General features: G+C 36.8%; 1 protein-coding gene across 7 annotated transcripts in view; it reads right to left on the reverse strand.

The window, feature by feature from the left end:
- Positions 1–20,134, reverse strand: part of LOC145999612 (uncharacterized) — a 308,818-nt gene that overhangs the window by 61,483 nt on the left and 227,201 nt on the right. For 3 of the 7 annotated variants that reach the window (XM_083136681.1, XM_083136683.1, XM_083136682.1), the window contains exon 4: positions 2,750–8,210. The exons of 3 other annotated variants lie outside the window; for them this stretch is intronic. In XM_083136681.1, the coding sequence (XP_082992807.1) occupies positions 5,879–8,210 (2,332 nt within the window). In that variant the 3' untranslated portion in view covers positions 2,750–5,878. Of the gene's footprint in view, positions 1–2,749; positions 8,211–20,134 lie in introns of those variants that run through there. One more of the 7 variants, XM_083136686.1, reaches the window with a different exon arrangement.

Below are 20,134 nucleotides of genomic sequence, written 5' to 3' on the forward strand. Positions count from 1 at the left end.
AGCAACTAAAATTAAATAATGGAAATATACTTGTTTAATCAAGGGTTATTTATGTCCGCCAAACTAATTGGAAGGCAAGGATTAATTTCGGATCAAACCACTTTGAATGACAGTACCAAAGGAGAGTTATGTAAGATTTATTACTACTTTCCTCCTACTACTCTTTAATATTCACCAACTGGATACATAATATGTTTTTGATATTCAATAAATATTCAATAATTTATCTATTTGGAATTACCTTTATTCTAAATTCTGCTGACCTTTGCTACACGTAAGCTACATAATGAATACCAGCTGTTGAACAAGGCAGAATTTATTTTATTATAAAACATGAACTAAATGTTTTGCTGCCAGAATACCTCGTAATATTGTGAAAACATCGATTTTTGGAACAGCCCATTTGTTCCGTTGTGCAATGTTTTTGAAACTTCATCAAAGTTCTTTGTCTGTCAAATTCAAGAGATGGCCATCCAAATTGTTCATTGGTATTGTGAAATGTTGCAATAATTTACCTCAGAGAGTTCTGTGAAAAATGCACATGATTTGCAAAAAAGAAATTTCCACCTTTGGCAACACTTTGCTTATTTGTTATTAAAACATGCATGTTCTTACATATGTTTATCTCTCTAAATATTCCCAATAAACAGGACATTCTCTTGGCAGAAAGTGTTTCTTCTCATTCCGTTTCGCTATTCCATTATACGGTCGTAAACACAAGGTTGAGTGACTTTTCGGACACTCTGTATATGAAGTTTCTTCATGGGTAAAATCTATGTTCAAAATTAAACAACTAAAAGTATTATTTTTGATGTGAAACCTCATATGCACATAATATATGGAAATTTAATGTGATGAATACTTTGAACTGTGCTTCAACACCAACATTTTGATGTATTCACAATAAAATAAGTAATACAGTCATATATAATCTTCTATTATAAAAAGACAGGATATTACATACAGAGTGCAAAATAGAACACAAAACATATTTTTAAGATTCTGGCAGTTCACATGAACCAATGAAATTATATGCTGATTTCTCAAGAATGGATTTTTTTAAATTATATTACATATTACCTAGTTTGAAAGGCTTTCCAAAGATACACAAAGAGGGGATAAAGTTAAGACCAGTAATGAACTGCAGAAACAATATTTTGGAACCCTTGGAAAATAAATTAAAGGAAGTTATTGAAGTGTTAGTAACACAGCAAGAAAGCAGAGCAGTTAAGAACAGTGAACAAGTAGTAGACCTCATAAAAGGACTTAAGTTAAATGAGATGAAGACGACAATGTTTAGCTTAGACGTGAAAAGTATGTTCCCGAGCATCAAGAGGGGACACGTTTTGGACATTATTAAAAAGAGAATGGGACAAGAAATTATAGGAGAATGGGATAGTGAAAGGGTAGTGAAGGCGCTGGAAACCATTTGGAATAACGGTTACAGTATAATGGGAGATAAAATAATGTTAATGAGTGAAGGACTAAATATAGGTTCTAGCCTAAGCCCAGCATTGGCTGAATTGGTTATGAATGAATGGGAAAAGAAAGTGATAGAAAAAGGAGGTGACAAAATAATTCTGTTTTGAAGATATGTGGACGATTGTTTTGGCATATGGAAGGAAACGAAGAGGCAGCTCGACATTTTTGCCAAAGAAATACAAGATGAAGAAAGAGGGATATTATTGGAACTTGAAATAGAAGAAGAAGACAAATTAAGCTACCTAGATATATTGATGCAAAGGAAGAGAGGACAAGAAATTGAAACCGCTTGGCATCAGAAGAAGTGTGCAGCAGGGGTATTCTGCCACAAAAGAAGTGATGTAAGTGAGGTGACAAAAAGAAATTTTATAAAGAATATGGAGGACAGAATCAAGAAAATATGCATGAAAGAATGTGAAAAAGAAGGCAAAATAAATAGCCTATGGAAACAGCTGGAAAAGAATGGCCATGAGAAGCAGGATAGACTGGACATAAACAGGAGAAGTAAGAAAACGGGCAGGGGAGAATTGGAAGAGAAAGAAAAAGAGGAGAGAAGGTTTGGAATAAGGAGTATGGGGAAGACCACAGAAAAGATATGCAAAGTGCTTAGGAAAACGGGAATTAAAACTTACAGGAAGGGAGGGAGAAGCATCTTAGGAATAGCGAAGAATGCAAGCAAGAAAAAGGAGAACAGAGAAGAGGAAGAGGAAGGGATTATCTACGAAGTGAAATGTAAAGAATGTCAGAGTGTGTACATAGGAGAAACGAAAAAAAGGCAGAAAGACAGGTTCAAACAACATAGGGATGATGTACGACTTAAGAGAGAGAGAAATGCAATATTTAAACACATGAGAGAAACAGGACATGACATAGAGTGGGATGAGGCTAAGCAGATAGGAAGGGAGAAGAGAATGCTAGTGAGAAAATGGAAGGAAGCCAAGGAAATAGAGAAGAAAGGTGAAGAAGACATAATGAACTGGAATGGGGAACTTAAGTTAAACAAAGAATGGAAGAAGGTGTTAGAAAGAGTGGAAAGGACAAGAGAGAAAGAGGAGAGGAGAAGGGAGAAAAATGAAGGAAAAAGAACGTGAGATATTCTATATGAATATCTCTTCACATTCTATATGAAAGTAATTATGTTTTGCCTTTTAGGTGAGAGTACAGTTGGAAAGTGAAAGCCACCTGCTAGAAAGTTCCTAACAACTTTCTAATAGTCTGGAGAAAGTAATGTTTGTGTATATATAACCCCCTTTTTGTGTATCTTGTTACTTTTGTACTTGATACAGAGTCTGATGAAGACCTTGCTAGAAGGTTGAAACGTTACGTTTTAGTTTATATTTTCAATAAAATAAATTACTGCCTTGGTCAGCTTATTTAGTTTTTCATAATCATGGAAACAAGGCTTAATGGTGTTATAATGTTATAACTTACAGAATTCTTCAACATGCAAAAAACAATATATTCATTCTCATTCACTCAGAGAAATCCTAAAACAAATCCAAACTTGATCACAAATTCAGTGTGATTCAAAAGTGTGGAACCACACATATAATTGCTTCAGATATCACTGTTCATGAATGGAACCACACGAAGTAACTGGAAGACCAATTGCATCATTCCTGGGGTATGTTACAAACACAATACAACATCTCGAATTCAACTTAACTTCTTCAAATAGGAATAGGAGGCAAGTGACACATCAAAATCATGTTAAATATTCTGGCAAAGACAATAGTGAAATCCATTTAACAATGTCTTTAAGTATTTTCAATTTACTCAATGTTAAGGGTAAAGATGGCCATTGTTATGCGCATGCTGTTCATCAATGTTTGTTCCTTGTTATGAAGTGAACCAAGATGTCATTGATCAAAGAGCACACTGACGGAAGCTTACATTGTGGTCGCCAGAGTGCAATATAAGTTGCAGATGTCTTCAACTGCAGACACACTGAGAGGTGTGACTACGATATACTGACCCAATATGTAGGACATGACTTCAAAATGTAGAACACAAAATATTCTCAATAAATAAAACATATTTCTATAGAACACGTTAGAAAGTAGTTAAAAAATGACACTTTTCAGTTTTAAGAAAATGAATTCTTAATGAATTTTTAAATACAAAATTTCAAAACTTGCAATCATACTAATCAAGGCACCTCTTACTACATTATTTAAGATTTACACACTTTACGAAAAAATAGTTTCTGTTGTGAGCCTGTTGTGCTGATGGTAGTGAAAATAGTCTCTCAACATTTCAATTATAACCTGTAATGGCAAACAAATATTCAGCAATTACCGTAATTTAAAATGGTTCCAGAAGTTTCATCTTGGGTAGTTTTTAGTTCATAACAGGGTGTCTACTAAAGTAACATTCAGCATTCTTGACTTTTTCTAGACTTTTCTAGACCTTTTTTTCTGTTTGTCTTAACATTTATTTATACGACCCCTACTTTAGTAAAGTTGAAAATTAGTAATTAAGAAAATAGATATTTATTTAATGAAAACCCCTACCAAAGGGCTAGTTAAGATGAAAACTGAATTTAAGAAGAGAATTAGATCTGCTTACTTGCATGAATGTGTTTGGCAGACAAGGGAGGCTTCAATGTCTGAACTCGCAGCCAGCATAATCTTATGTGGAGCTTGTGTCAGCTGTTCCTATATGTTTGTGACTGTCCCTTCATCCATCTTATCTTACCACCATTCATCCTCATCTTCACGATTATCCAAAGGGACAGAAAAAAGTGAAGTAAAATAAACTAAATCAACCAATCAATAGCAAAAATTCTTGACCACAAGAAAAATTTATTGCCTTTTTATTGACTTCTTGACTTACTTGTTGATTTATTTACATTTTCTTGACTTCCATTACTTTCTATACTGGCAGACACCATGAATAACTTTGTACTCCATACCTCTGCTTTACAACCACATTATATTGAATAAGAATGGGCAACACCTTTTTCCATCAGAAATTCTGTCCAGGTTTTGAACAGTGACGTTATCAGAAACTGGTCTCAAAACTTTGTTCATTCATTGCTTCCGTTTTCCCATTTGTTTAATAGCAGGATAAACTTTTTTATCGTTTTGTCCATTGACTGAATGAAAATAAATTTCACTATTGAGTTTGGAAGCACAATCCATACACTTATAACTTGTAAGATATTTTTCTGTTTCATATTTTCCTAACTAATATTATGTGATGCTCAAAATGTAGGACATTTCTGATATTTTTCAAATTCCTCCCAGACGCCGGCCATAAGGCTAAATGTAGGACATGTCTGGCAAAAACTGGACATCTAGTAACCCTATGAAGCACCAACCTTGGTTTTGGCAATGCTTGTGAAAAAAGTACTGTAGGAATGCTGATATTGTTGATATTTAGAAGCACATCGGGGAAAAAGTCAAATAACAAAAATTAAATTCATCAATTTTAAGTTCACATTAAATGTTACAATATTAATTTTTCTCAGTGCATCAGCAGCTGGTGAGAGAAAGATCTTCTTACGAGATACATCAGTGGTTTTTAAATATCATTTTAACATGTTGTATTGTGTAATCTGCTGAAATATGGTCATGTGTGCATAGGTGACAATGTGCACAGCGCAGGCAAAAAAAAATCCCTATCCACAATGGTCACAATGTTCAGGTGACAGTGCCTCCTGCTATGACAGTTTCCTTCTCTGTTCCTATAAGGAATAGGCATAAGAAATGGTTTGTCTGTTAAAAATCAAATATCAGTATTATCTATCAACTATTGGTGGCATGTTTGAAAGCATGGTTGAGATCACTGCTGGATGTAGAGACATTCCTCCTGATGTGCAGACAATTGATTCTGATAATCCAGATGTCAAGATCCTAAAGCATGTGAGAATGCACAGAGCTAAGAGATTTCTATTTAAAATTCCATTCAGAAACACTGATGGTATGATTTCTAAACATTCAATACAGATCACTGATTGCAATACTTCCTCAATGACTTCTGTTTGGTGTGTAATCTCCCCACATGCATAATACCTTTATGCCTGCAGACAAAATATTTGATTCAAATTAAACAATAATAGACATGTGTTTTATGTGTGTGTGTCCCCATATGTACGCTGAAGTTATCATTACAAGAAAATCTTGTTACAAATTCAGTTTCTCCTTGATATGAAACATCCTAATATGTCTATTAAAGCTATCTTTGCAGCCAAAACATTTATTACAAATTGAACAATTGAAAGGCTTCTCTTTAGCATGAATGTACATATGCCAATGAAGACGTCTTTCATTTCCAAAACCTATGTTGCAAGTTGAACATTTAAAATATTACTCTATATTGTCAAGCTTGATGTGTACATTAGGTTGAGTTAATATTCATATGTACAGTAAGATCTCTTAAAAGGGGAAATTATTTATTGCAAATTGAAGAATTGGAAAGGTTTCTCTTTAGTGTGAACCCTCACATGCTCATTAAGATTATCTTTACAGGAAAAATCTTTGTTGCAAATTGAACAATTTAAATCCTTCTCTTCAGTGTGAACCCTCACATGTTGAATAAGATCATCCTTATGGGTAAAACCTTTGTTGCAAATTGAACAATTGAAATTCTTGTCTTTAGTGTGAACCCTCACATGTCGAATAAGACGATATTTACGGGCAAAACGTTTGTTGCAAATTGAACAATTGAAAGGCTTCTCTATTGAGTGAACATTCAAATGAATACTAAGATCTTCTTTACGGGCAAAAGCTTTGTTGCAAATTGAACAATTGAAAGGCTTCTCTCCAGTGTGAACCCTCTCATGTTGAATAAGATAATCTTTACGGGCAAAATATTTATTGCAAATTGAACAATTGAAAGGCTTCTCTCCAGTGTGAACAGTCAGATGTACACTAAGCTTTCCTTTAGAGGCAAAAGCTTTGTTGCAAATTGAACAATTGAAAGGCTTCTCTCCAGTGTGACCCATCACATGCACATTAAGACGACGTTTAAGGGCAAAACCTTTGTTGCAAATTGAACAATTGAAAGGCTTCTCTCCAGTGTGAACCTTCACATGTACCCTAAGATCTCTTTTACGGGCAAAATATTTATTGCAAAATGAACAATTGAAAGGCTTCTCTTTGGTGTGGACCCTCATATGCACACGAAGATCTACTTTCCAAACAAAATCTTTGTTGCAAATTGAACAATTGAAAGGTTTCTCTTTAGTGTGAACTCTAACATGCTCATTAAGATAATCTTTACGGGCAAAACCTTTGTTGCAAATTGAACAATTAAAAGGCTTCTCTCCAGTGTGAACCTTCACATGCTCATTAAGATAATCTTTACGGACAAAACCTTTGTTGCAAGTTGAACAATTAAAAGGCTTCTCTCCAGTGTGAACCCTAACATGCACATTAAGACAACGTTTACGGGCAAAACCTTTGTTGCAAATTGAACAATTGAAAGGCTTATCTTTAGTGTGAACTCTAACATGCTCATTAAGAACATTTTTATGGGCAAAACCTTTGTTGCAAATTGAACAATTAAAAGGCTTCTCTCCAGTGTGAACCTTCACATGTTCATTAAGAACATCTTTACGGGCAAAACCTTTGTTGCAAATTGAACAATTAAAAGGCTTCTCTCCAGTGTGAACCTTCACATGCTCATTAAGATAACGTTTACGGGCAAAACCTTTGTTGCAAGTTGAACAATTAAAAGGCTTCTCTCCAGTGTGAAGTCTAACATGCTGATTAAGATAATCTTTACGGGCAAAACCTTTGTTGCAAATTGAACAATTGAAAAGCTTCTCTTTGGTGTGGACCCTCATATGCACATGACGATCTACTTTCCAAACAAAATCTTTGTTGCAAATTGAACAATTGAAAGGCTTCTCTTTAGTGTGAACTCTAACATGCTCATTAAGATAATCTTTACGGGCAAAACCTTTGTTGCAAATTGAACAATTAAAACGCTTCTCTCCAGTGTGAACCTTCACATGCTCATAAAGATAACCTTTACAGGTAAAACCTTTGTTGCAAGTTGAACAATTAAAAGGCTTCTCTCCAGTGTGAACCCTCACATGCACATTAAGATGATATTTACGGGCAAAACCTTTGTTGCAAATTGAACAATTGAAAGCCATGTCTATTGAGTGATCATTCATATGTTTACTAAGATCTCCTTTACGGGCAAAATATTTATTGCAACCTGAACTATTGAAAGGCTTCTCCTTGGTGTGAACCCTCACATGCTCACGGAGGTCTACTTTCTGAACAAAATCTTTGTTGCAAATTGAACAATTGAAAGGCTTCTCTCTTGTGTGAATCAACACATGTTCTTTAAGACCATCTTCATGGGCAAAATCCTTTTTGCAAATTGAACAGTTAAAAGGTTTCTCTTTGGTGTGAACACTCATAAGTGTATTACGCTCAGCTCCATGGACAAAGGTTTTCTTGGAATCTGAATAATTAAAAAGCATCTGTGGTTCATGGATGATGAAATTTGGTTTGTCAGAGAAAGTTTTGTTGGAAATAGGGCCTATACATTGCTTTGTCCTGTTATTAGGCTTGGAACCAGCAACATATGCCTTGCTAGCAAGTATTTTGGGTGCAGGTTCAGCCTCATATTTCTCTTCTCTACCAATACATTCTGTAATTTCTCTTGGCTGCTCTTGTTCTCTTAAGATTCCTGCAGACACTGGCAAATGTGGAACTGACCTTGGGACATCTTGTATCTGTTCTTCCACATAGTCCTTGATCAGGTAGCTGAAAAAAATATGGTACAAATGTAGTTTCACTTTCTGAGTAAATAATGAGAATGACTGACATGTGCAAATCAATGAAATGGAAGGAGGGTGTAATAGACTGTTGATGGTGATGTACTTATGAAAATGTAAATACATGTATATTATTATTTAGAACTTTCAGCAAGAAATACATACTCCCCAGGACTCGAACCCAGGTCTCTGGCATTCCATGCCATTTCTTTATCACTGAGCTACCGAGCTGGTCTGGGTTCGGCTGATTTTTTGCTTCCGGTGATTTACCTGTGTGGAATCCTGTTGAACCTGCATTTTTTGCTTTAAGTTCTACGTAGTACATCTCCTCTCTTGTGTGCCTAATTTAATGTATATTATTCCTTCAAGAATAAATACATAATATTTTTTACCATTTAGTCAAAAAATATTTATATTTTTGCTGAAATTTTCATTAGGGTGGCTATAAAGCTTTATGCATATCAATAGATTGACAATATGTTGTCATTCCCTCTCACAATTACATTCACTCATTCTTCTTTTTCTTCTTCTTTCTGTTGTAGGGTAAACAACACTTACTACATCCATATCTGCTTGTGAACAGATATGCCCATTTGACTAAGGGATGCCACTGCACAGTGTCACAGCTCAAGGTCAACCTCCAGCCTTACCTGGCCTCAGCCTCTGAACTCCATTTAGGCCTCGTCCTCATTCCCAGTGATCAAGGTCGACCTCTGCTCTTACATGACCTCACACTCATAAGGCTCTTGAAGGCTGGGAACCAGTCTGGAGGTTGAACATTTGTAAGAGTAATTCATTCACAGTAGTCAGAATTGGGGGATGCCTCAAACAATTCAGAACATGATTTAGGTTTTGTAACCACCTTACATTTTCAGCCACACTATGTCCACTCCAATAAAATTTATTAGGCACAAATACATGCTACCGTTCACCCTTCTCTTTCTTTACAATGCTTTCAAGATTTTAATTATTTGTAAAAATGAATGGCATAGAAATTACAAATTGCTTCTATAAATATTCTCTACATATTTACAGGTAAAATTAAAACAAAGTGATTGTAAAATGGCAGAATTCCTTTATAAAATTTCGATAATTGAAATATAAATGCTTAACATATTTTAGGTTTTCTGAGATATCAACATGCCTGTAAGTGCTCCTGTATTTCAGTCTCCACCTCAAAGAGTTCAAAATTCTGGATAAAGTATTATGATATTTAAAATATTACCATGACTTATGTTTTTTTAAAAATAGTTTTCAGTTAAGTGAAATGATTATCAATCCATAAGTGGGCCTCCCTGATGGTGCAGTGGTAGCATCGTAATCAAGGAGTCACGGGTTCGATATCCAGTGGAGGCACTGGTTCAGATCCTACATTAAAACTCTAGGTCCAGTCCCGAAGAGGCTTAAGGTGAATAAAATGGACTTAAAACACCAAATCAGTCAGTCGATCAATCAATCCATAAGCATCACATGTTCTTCTGAGCAATCCTAAAAATGGCCATCTCCATAAGCTTCAGGATACTCTGTTGTTTTTACCTCGTAGCAAATGCATTTGTCCTACACTGTGCCCATGTTGTCTAAGACATCAGGCTTTGGACTCAGGGTATGGAAAGCATGGTGGTTCAAGTTTCCTGGGGTAAGTGTAAAAACTTTTCTCATGAGATTTCGGCCAGTGCATGAGACCATAGCCACCCACCATCGTGAGAAAATTGGGGAGCTTTGAATGAGTAGCATAACCCAGTCATGGAGAGCTACAACAACAACTGGGGGTTTGTTGTGCTGACCACACAACATTCCGTAACTGGTTGGATGATCGCCAACCTCTGCTGAGGCATGTGGGATTGAGGCAGGCAGTCATTAGGTAGGCCCTGAACCTTACGGGCTGTTGCACCACAGGTTGAATAATAAAAAAAAGCAACTGTATTCACACATTTTTTTTGGATAAAAGATATTATCAATGTACATTAATATTTCTATTCGGTGTCTGTTGCCAGGGGCAGCGCCAGAAATTTTTGACTGGGTGGGCAGAAGTTCCATATTGTTAGATTAGGGTGGGCAATATAAATGTAAGACCATATATAGTATATATGTGTATGTAAGACGTATGCATCCAATTCTCTCTTACACTCCCGATTTTCCTCTTACTTTTTCCCCTTTCCTTTTCTTGTTTTCCTCTTTAATCTTTTCTAATATATTCTTGCATCTTGTTCCATTTCCTTTCGCTTTCTCTCTGATGGACACAATTATTTCAAGTAAGTGTTTACCCATGCGCAGCCATACATTCTAATCACATTCTTTCATGCATGTTAATAGAGTGAAATAAATGTGAATTAGGTTTAAGCTTGTGTTGCAAATACAAGGCACATACTTAATTTTATGTATTCGGCGACAGTGACAGAAAGTGCGATGGTAGACAATCGTGAAATTTCTCATAACTTAAATGCATGTTCCTGAGCATAGTATTTTCATGGTATGGGTTTTTGACTGAAAGTTTTTTCTAACTCCTTGGGGGTCACTTTTCTTTTTTTAGCTTATAAGGTTTTTACAACTCATAAATCTATCTGAATGTTTGTAGTAGTGGCGATTTTGTGCCAACGTTTAAGGGGCAAGGACAATATACTTTTTCTTGGTAGAAAAGGCATAGCATAAAGAGGACATAGTGCGGGGGTAAGAAGTGGCAAAATATGATGGGGGAAACTGTCTGCACAGTCCAAAGTGTAAATTTCTGATACATGTGGTCTTGCTCACTTTCACGTCAGTTCGGTCCTTTTGTAGGATTCACGCCTTGAGAAGTAATGTTTTACCACTGACTATGTTTCAGTTGAAAGTTAATTAAAAGATAAAGATAAAATAAAACCTCTGCTTGTACCTCTTTTTCATGTTTTACCAAAATTCAAGCATCATTCCCAGAGCCAATAATTCACGCATAATTCCAGGAATTCAAAGAATTCCCAGTGAACAGCCAACCTGATATTGCGCAGCAATACGTAATTCATTTTTCATAACAACATGCAACTTCTGCTAACAGCAAAAGTATAATAATACTACAATAATTTGTGGATAATTTTCAAAATTATGCACACAAATGAAAATTCGGTTAGAAAATTAACATTTGGTTGTTATATACACCTACTAAAACTTCTTATGGTTCTTATGATTTTTTTAATGAATCTATCTAATCAGCAATTTTCAGGAATTTTGTACCATTTAAATTCTTTGGAACCTATACTTCAGGATTTTTTGAGCCTTTTTTAATATTTTTAAAACCTATTTCAGAATTTTTGGGACTTATTTCAAGATTTTTAGACCTATTTAAGGAACCTAAAAGCAAACTTTTTAGAACCTAAAAATCCGAGGTCTACTCATAAGTGTACATAATACAACTCCCCGAATACCCCACTTAGAGCATTGGTAAAGATATAATAGTAAACACATTTATACGTATATGTATATGGATATACACAAACACAGGGTGTCGTTGTGAAACACAGACATCCTTCCACAGCATGTAAACAACATCAATGTGAACGAAATTTTTTCGATAACATTTTGTTCGTTGAGGTCTCATTTTGACAGTACGAGCCCTCAAAATATACCACTTTTATCCTGTATGCTTACAGCCATGAATCACATGCCGATGCCACTAACATTTTTTCTATTGTAAAATGACAAAATGTTTAATACGCTACTGACAGACAAGGAAGGCTAGCCTCCAGGATATGAATATCTCTTAATAAAACTTAGAAAATTTGTAACGTAAAGGTACCAAACACGTTAAGCAACGTACGTGAATTGAACAAAATTTAAAATCAGGAATGTCGTTCTGTCAGATTCTCTGCTACCATGATAGACCAGTCAACAAGGGGGTCCAATATGGAAAAAAAGACAGGGAAAGCTGGAACAAATTTTATTATCTTCATAAAATGGTTCTTAACAATATATTAATTTTGCACGTCTGTACCACCCCAGATTTGGCCGCCATCTTGGAAACTGGCCCCCAAAATAAGTTTTTTCCAAATATCTAACTTAGAAATCATTTTACAGCAAAAGAGGTTATAACAAAAATTAATCTACATACAATTCTCTACAAAAACGTTCTGTGAATTTTTCTTCTAGGATGCACCGTTTGGGTGCTAGATGAGCGAGAAATTTTAAGTCTTTTTTCCGCCCCGATTTGGAAGTGCGGAGCTCATGGAAACATGTTTTACATGAAGTTTGTGCTAATTCTCTTCTATAAAACTAGATTTTTTTACATTTGTTCTTTCTCATAGAATGTCATTTATGGGTTCAATTGCTTTTATCACTGCATGCAGTACTTACAGTATATAGTTTAGCGTCCCTGAGTGCAGGAGATAATATATTTTGTCAAAAATAGAAGATAACTTCAAAGGAACATATTGACTTGGTCCAAAAATGTTATTTCACAATAAAACGCCCTTGTAATCAAGGGGTCCTGGATTCAATGCCACATTTCTCAGTGGTTTGGAGCCCACTATAAACTGTAGGTCCAGTCCTGATTGTCTATCTGTGCATGAAGTAAACTTAAAACAACAATTCAAACCACAATAACACGATCAGAAAAGGTTTGGTCTGGGATCTTGTCAGATATGACGATGGAGCCGTCCGTGATGCGCTCCAAGAAGAGTTGTGGGGATGGCAGAGGAGTGATCAACTCAATTTTAACCAAGTGGATTTTTGGCATGTCTACTAGTTCACAGATAGGCAATTGGGAAACTGTTTGGGAAACCTGATGGTAAGAGACCTGTAGGAAAGCCAAGAGGAAGATGGAGGGATAACGTTGCGATGGACCTAAAGGAAATCAGTAAGGATAGGAAAGACTGATCTTGCCCAGGATAGAAACAGATAGAATGATTGTGTTGCTGCAGCCATAAACCTTCAGGTTTAAGAAGGCTAGAGAGTTAGTTAGTTAGTTACCAGTTCGCGATGGCTCAGTCAGTAATGTGTCTGACTACCATGCTCAAGGTCCCGGGTTCGATCCCCGGCCGGTTCAAATCCGGGAACTTTTCTAACGGTGAAAGCGGCCCCGGCGCCCACCCAGCGTCGAATAACATGGGTACCTGGGGGAAACCCTGGGGGGTAAAGGCGGTCAGGGGCGTGATGCTGATCACATCACCCCCACTCACGACCGGATCAAGAAAGTGTGGGGCGTTACCCTCACACCCCCTATACGCCTTCATGGCGTGGTGCTATGCACAGGGGAACACTTTACCAGATAAAATAGATGAGCTGCATGTCGATGCACGAAAGTCTCGTACATAAAGAGATAAACAAGACTCTCAGTTCTTTTGTCAGTGATTCTCATCTTAGCCACCATTCCCTGCTTTTGATTGATTGTTTTGATTGCATTTGAGTTTTAAGTTCACTTTATACACAATATGGCTAATCGGGACTGGACCTACAGTTTTAAAGTGGGATTCGAACAACTATGTGCCTCCACTGGGTATCGAACCGGTGACCCCTTGATTCCAAGGCGACAACATTACCACTATGCCATTGGGGATCCCTGCTTTTGATTGTATAAAGCCAATAGTTACAAGAGTAATAGGGAATAAGAAAACCAATCCTTCCAATGCTCATGATGTTGGAATGTCTTCAATGTTGAGCATTTGGCAAATGTCAAGTTTGAACAAAATAAGAGAGATTCACTGAAGGGATCACTCCTGAAGTAAAAATCAGAGCTGCGTTGTATCCAGTTTTACTTTAAATAATATTTTACTAAAAAATCAAAATCAATTCAGAGAAAACTTTAAGTAAAAATTTGCCCCTTACCCGTTATAGCTGATGAGGTAAGGGTGTGGAAAACCAAGAAGTCTTATCTCTATGATCTCTGTGTACCACTCTCTGAAAGTATCACAACAGACAAGAAACTGCACATTATAGCTATTCTGAAAAAGCCTTAAAAGTTTCATAAGGGACCTTGTAGCTGTAGGAAAACTGGGCTAAAGTGTTCAATGATCTGTGAACATTGCAATATATTCATGTGTTCAAAATCTGACACTATTCTATCCTCTGTCCTGGGAATCTCTGGAGCAAGGTCGTGTATTACAGTAGAGTAGGGAAGAAAGCGAGTGGGCAGAGCGAAGCAGTACACGCTCCTGTAAACGGCTAGTCCTTTCAGTTATTTTCCCACGCCACGCAACCCCGTTTCCTCTCACGTGTTCATTTGTCGAGCCCTCTCGAGTTACTACTTGCGCAGAGACTTGTTTTCATTCGCTGGCTCCATAGATTCCCGGGACAGAGTATAGAAGAGACGGAAGCTGCACGTGTCTCTTGGAAACTAATCTTAAGAGATAAATGCAACTTTTCGAAGCAAGCTGCACGTGTCGCTCCAACTGCGCCGTGTTCTCAATACTGTGCATCGTAGCACGTCTGTTGTTCGCGCTTGCACGAGGAATGTTTTACTATAGACTAAAGGGGGACATGTCATCATCACATCGGTTTGAAATCCCTGGGTAGATTATAGTCTGTAACTTTTGCTTCGATCTGAAAGCTCACGACAACTGTGATAATATTTTTCATACGTATTACAAGAATTCTTGCTGGTAAAAGACAAGGGATGGTTTGGTTTCTAACAGTAGCAAGAAATACAGACATTATATTAATTTGTTTTGTATTAAATACTGTAAAATTATTGTTTACGAGTGATTAATATACATGTATTACCACTTGAAAATGCATTTACAAGAAAGTCCTTAGAACATTTAGAATAGGTATTTTAGTACCTATGCAAGTTACAGTGCAAAAACGTTTCCTTGTCTTTCTCTCTTGCAAAGTGGAGTGAGGAGAAAGAAAGTAAATTTTCTAGCTCATCTAGTGCCCAAAAGGTGCATCCTAGAAGAAAAATGCACAGAAACTTTTTGTAGAGAATTTTATGTAGATTAATTTTTCTCATAACCTCTTTTGCTATACAATACTTTCCAAGTGAGATATTTGCAAAAAACCTATCTTGGGCGCCATTTTTCCAAGATGGTGGCCAAATCCAGGTTGTAGAGGCGTGCAAAATTTATATGTTGTTAAGAACCCTTTCAGGAAACCAATAAAATTTGTTCCAGTTTTCCCTGATTTCTTTCCTTATTGGACCCCAAAATCATCCCTTGTTGACTGGCCTATGATCCCGCTTCATGTCTTTAGTATGTTGGCAACGATGAATCTGCAGTACATGGTTATATATACACAAGATAAGAATATTATGTTTTTCGAGGGCTGGTGGAACTGAAGTAGCAATAGTTATTACGGAAAATTGTTGTCTTGATATCCTCTACACGCAGCCAAATTTCGTTGATGGTTGAAGGGAAATTGAAAGGGCGTAATAATTACGCAATATTAATAACTAGTGTGCAGATTTTTGCCCATTTGCCTTTTCTATTCTTCTATAGCATAACGTAGGCTTCAATGTTTCATGGCGTTTCTAGTTCAAGAACGCATTTTCATCCTGCCTATAATTTCCTATTTTTTTGGGTTAGTGCCTATTTTGCTTGACCGTGCCTGAAATACCTATTCTGCAATTTCTGCTTACTTCCGCTTTTTCCCCCCTTTGACTTACTCTGCATTGAAGAAGGCAAGCCTTTGTTTAATTTGAACTGACTGAAATCTGATATTCGACAGATTTGAGGGAATGTCAGATCTTTGCAAATTCCAAATGTTGTTTAAACAGGGTAAGCAAACTGGAAATAGGTTGTTGACTCGTACTCCGACAAAACGAAGCTGGCCCACCACTTCTTCTCCTGTTTTATTTCAACTGGAAGCTTCTAGGAGTCACAGTACTCATTTGTTTTGTTGTGCTTGTAAAAGGATATAAGGTGGCTACTCTTCAAATTTGTGAAGATATCCTTGGTTTCAAAATACCAAAGGACTACGCGGCCCAAGGTTCCGCGTGCGATTTCTGTACTCGGTATTTCAGCAATTTCATTTAATGATCCTCCATCCTCATCGTCGCGATTCAGTAAAATGGCGGAAAGCAACGTAAGATAAGAAGCATATGAAATAACGGTTCACAAAGAGTGACAATTTTTTAAAGGCAGAATTTTTAGCCAATTTTAGTGCAATTTTTAATTTTTAATTTTAGGATGCCTTTTAAGTGCCTACTTCAGTACTTTTTAAGTGTATTTTGATCCTTTTGGGCGCCTATTTGCCTGCCTATTTGAGATATTTCTAGTTCCTACATATCCCCACCCTATTAATAATTATGTGAGTTTTAGTGTATAATTTTACGAAGAATTGAAGGTGTATACATATTCATTTTTCAAAATATAAGGGCCTCGCGCTTCCTAACAGCGGCCCTGGCATCGGGCACTGATGTAAGTCAGCCATGTCAAACTCGCTGTATGCAGCATCTCTTGATGCGGCTCGCCTTGGCCCTACCTACATTTCATGCATAGAGGACTCTATATACCGGTACAATTGAAGTTACCCCATTTTTTCCTCATAAAACAAGCATCGACTCATCGAAACTTCACCAGATTAACCTATTACATTCTTGCATTCCATTAAAAGGGGGAGGAGGCTGCCTATTAAGCAAGTTTATTGACAGGTTGGTTCTGAAGTATAGAAATATCTTACTGGCTGGTGGAGACGAGCATGGATTCTTTCTGTCGCCAACGAGTCAATTGCAAAGGTTTTGCCTTGAAGAAAATTCAGTTTCTGGAAAAGTTTCACACAACCTTGCCGCTGCGTAATACTTGTGGGTAGTAAGAAAATGACTATAGAAGAGGAATGTAGAATTTTTCAAACGAAATAGGAGATTGCATATTTTTGTTGTGAAAAGTGTTGATATTTTGTTTCCTGATAACGTATATTCACTCAAAAATATTTCGTTGTTACGAAATAAAGTTGTCGACCGCCTTGGTGGAGTGGTTACGTTATCGCAGTGCCGCTATGCGACTCGACTCGAGGGTTCCCAAGTTCGAATCCCGGCCTGGACATGTGTGTTCTTTGTGAGTGCCCTTTCTTCCTTTTCATCATATTGTCACGCATCATCGCCGTCGCCGTTAGACAAATGTGACACAAAAGTTATGGTAGATAACAAAAATCGAAATAAAATCAAAGGTTAAAATATCAGAATTACAGATGAGGAGAGGATTGGTCACTTAACAAGCTATGTCAAAACGAGAAATTGAAATCATAATTTTATGGTTTTGTTGCGTTTTTGCTTCAAATAGATGAAAGTATGAATGTGTGTGGGCTTGTTCAGTTAGCTGTGGATGCGAGTCTCATCTCAGTGTGACAGAATAAATGCTTGTCATGATTTCCCTCCGTGACACAACAGAAATATTTTCATTGACGTAGAGATCATTTAGCAAAGATACAGTATTCCTTTATCTAAGTTAGAAACATATATATTTTACAATTTACACATACAAGTTATTAGTAACTTAAAACTTGATTAATTTGATTGTTTATTGATTTGCTTTATTTTACTTCGCTTTTTGCTTTTGGTTAAACACGAAGATGGGGATGAGCGATGATATGATGAAAGGGACTCTCACAAAAACATTGATGCCCAGGCCGAGATTCGAACACAGGACTCCCAACGTTGTAGCGCGCTGTGCTAACCACTCTGTCACCGATATCGGAACTGATGAATTTGAAAACAGGGTTCAAGGCTTCTAAGGGGAATTTTCTTATTCGATAATTCCTTTTCCTTTGATGGTGTGTGTGCAAGTTCCGACCTTGAAATGGAACTTTTTTAAATACAACACATTGAGAGAGAAATATCATTACAAGATTAGCGTTTCTAGATTTTTCTTATATCTCCCAGAGCAGCATCCTCGAATAAGTCATTTTGATGCTGGAATTTTAGTGATGTTGGAAGCATTTTCCTTTGTGAACACCTGTTCTCCATTATGAAGATAAATGAAAGAGCCCAACGATCAACAATGACTAATACACATTTGTTGTCTGCATTAAGAATTTTCTACTGACAAAAAAAAATAGTACGGATTGGGACATTGAGAATCTGATGTCCAAACTGTGGGACATGAAACTAGAATTGCCCCACCCTTTATTTTTTTTTTATTTTTTTGAAGTTTTCAGCAATTGTAACCGATGTACGCTTGAAACAAACCTATAAAATACTTTCACTTTCTGCCAAAATATACTTCAGTTTGATTTTATTTCAATAAAATATATAACCCCACACCTCCTATATGCCTTCATAGTGTGGGGGAGCACTTTACTTTTTTCCTTTTTATATAAGAACTAAAATTAAAATATTTTCCTTTACAATTACATACGTGCGTAATTATGGAGTCATTCAGTTCTAATCAGGGTTATTTGTGAAGGGGGATGAGGGGAATTTTTCCTTCTGGTTGTTGCGTCCTCCTCCGGTTGCTAATTTTTTGGCACCTGAGGGTGGGGACTCTATATATTTTATATACCGATGCGGGAACAGTAATCACTAGAATCCTCCCGCCTGGGCCAATCTCCAAGATATGCGGCCCTACTTACAAACTGAATTTGACATGGTTGATGTAAGTGAAAGCTTCTTTCCTCTTTTGTTCGTGGATTCGCCTCTGGCCTCACCCTCGCCATCCCTGTCGAAGCAAACAATGTGTTACCCTCGACAAGGGTGAAATCCGAAGAGCAACACACATTGGCCTGGCGTTACGATGGGGGCTTCGCACAACAATTGCGCTAAAGGTTACCAGAAGAGTATTCCTAACGAGCCTAGTATTCCAAGGTCTGTGGACCCATCCATGTTGATTCAAGAAGTATGTCATCCATGCCAACGGCCATACCACGCATAATGAACGGTCGGAAGAAGGCAAAAACATGACTGAATATAATTCAAGTGGATATGGTTTTGTCTTATTTTATTTTTACCTACAAAGGATGTTGCGAGGGAAGTTTTCCATTTTCTTCTTCTTCTTCTTGCACAAGTATAGATTTCGAATCGTTTCTCTAATCAGCATAAGTAGGAGAAATAAATAGGCAACGGTCATATCCGTCCTACTATCAACTAACAGCATCTCAGAAACAACCACACCTACAAAGATGAAATTTAGTATACTGATTTACTAACAAATTAATAGTCTGTTGGGATATAAAAGAATTGTAGCTTCCATCGTCTGTCCATAAGGGACAATAATATACCTTACATGATCTACTTGTAATGGCACCAAAATTTATTAAATTCAGAACTTGTATTTTTCCGAATATAAAAATGTCTGCCATTATTTCTCCTTGAAACTCTGTTCTCCACACACCCTGTACGCCTTCATGGCGTAGTGCAAAGCACAGGGGAGCAGTTTAATTTTTCTTTTTTTTACTTTTCCTCAAGGTTTACGATGAGAAGAAAATCCCTTCTTATGGACCATTGTAAATTAAGCCTTCATTTTACACTCTCATTCTGTCTTCTTGAAACTGGATTCCGCTAAGAGAAAGTAATTTCCTATAGCCTTTACACATGGATTGTCCGCTATTCATCTCCAATGATACGACAATGTCAATTCTATTTTCCCAAGTTGTAGTAACTATTGCAAACACTGTGATGTTATGCTAGTTGCGTCAGCTTACGAAGTTCCCCCCCCCACTCGCTCCCCAATTCTTAAATCAATAACCGGACCGATGCCAGAAGGCATAATGTCATGTAATCAAATATTCGGAAGCATATTAAAATAATATGATGTAAGGTGTCTAAGACAATGTAACCATTTATTGTATTAAGGGCAATTCAAATAATACAAGGAAACAAGATACCTGTTTGAGTATCTGAGACTCAAAAGGTGATCAACATGAATATTATGGTTGGATTGTAACAAGCCTGGCGGTGTCTGGCGGTTTGTGGTCAACCCTGGCCACCCCTTAGCGTTGCCACTGATATGAACACTACTCCACCCCTCCCAAACACACTTATCGCTCACCGAGAATACACATACTTAACATACTATCATT

The sequence above is a fragment of the Lepisma saccharinum genome, chromosome 15 (assembly GCF_977018435.1).
Source record: "Lepisma saccharinum chromosome 15, izLepSacc3.1, whole genome shotgun sequence".
Taxonomy (NCBI): Eukaryota; Metazoa; Arthropoda; class Insecta; order Zygentoma; family Lepismatidae; genus Lepisma; species Lepisma saccharinum.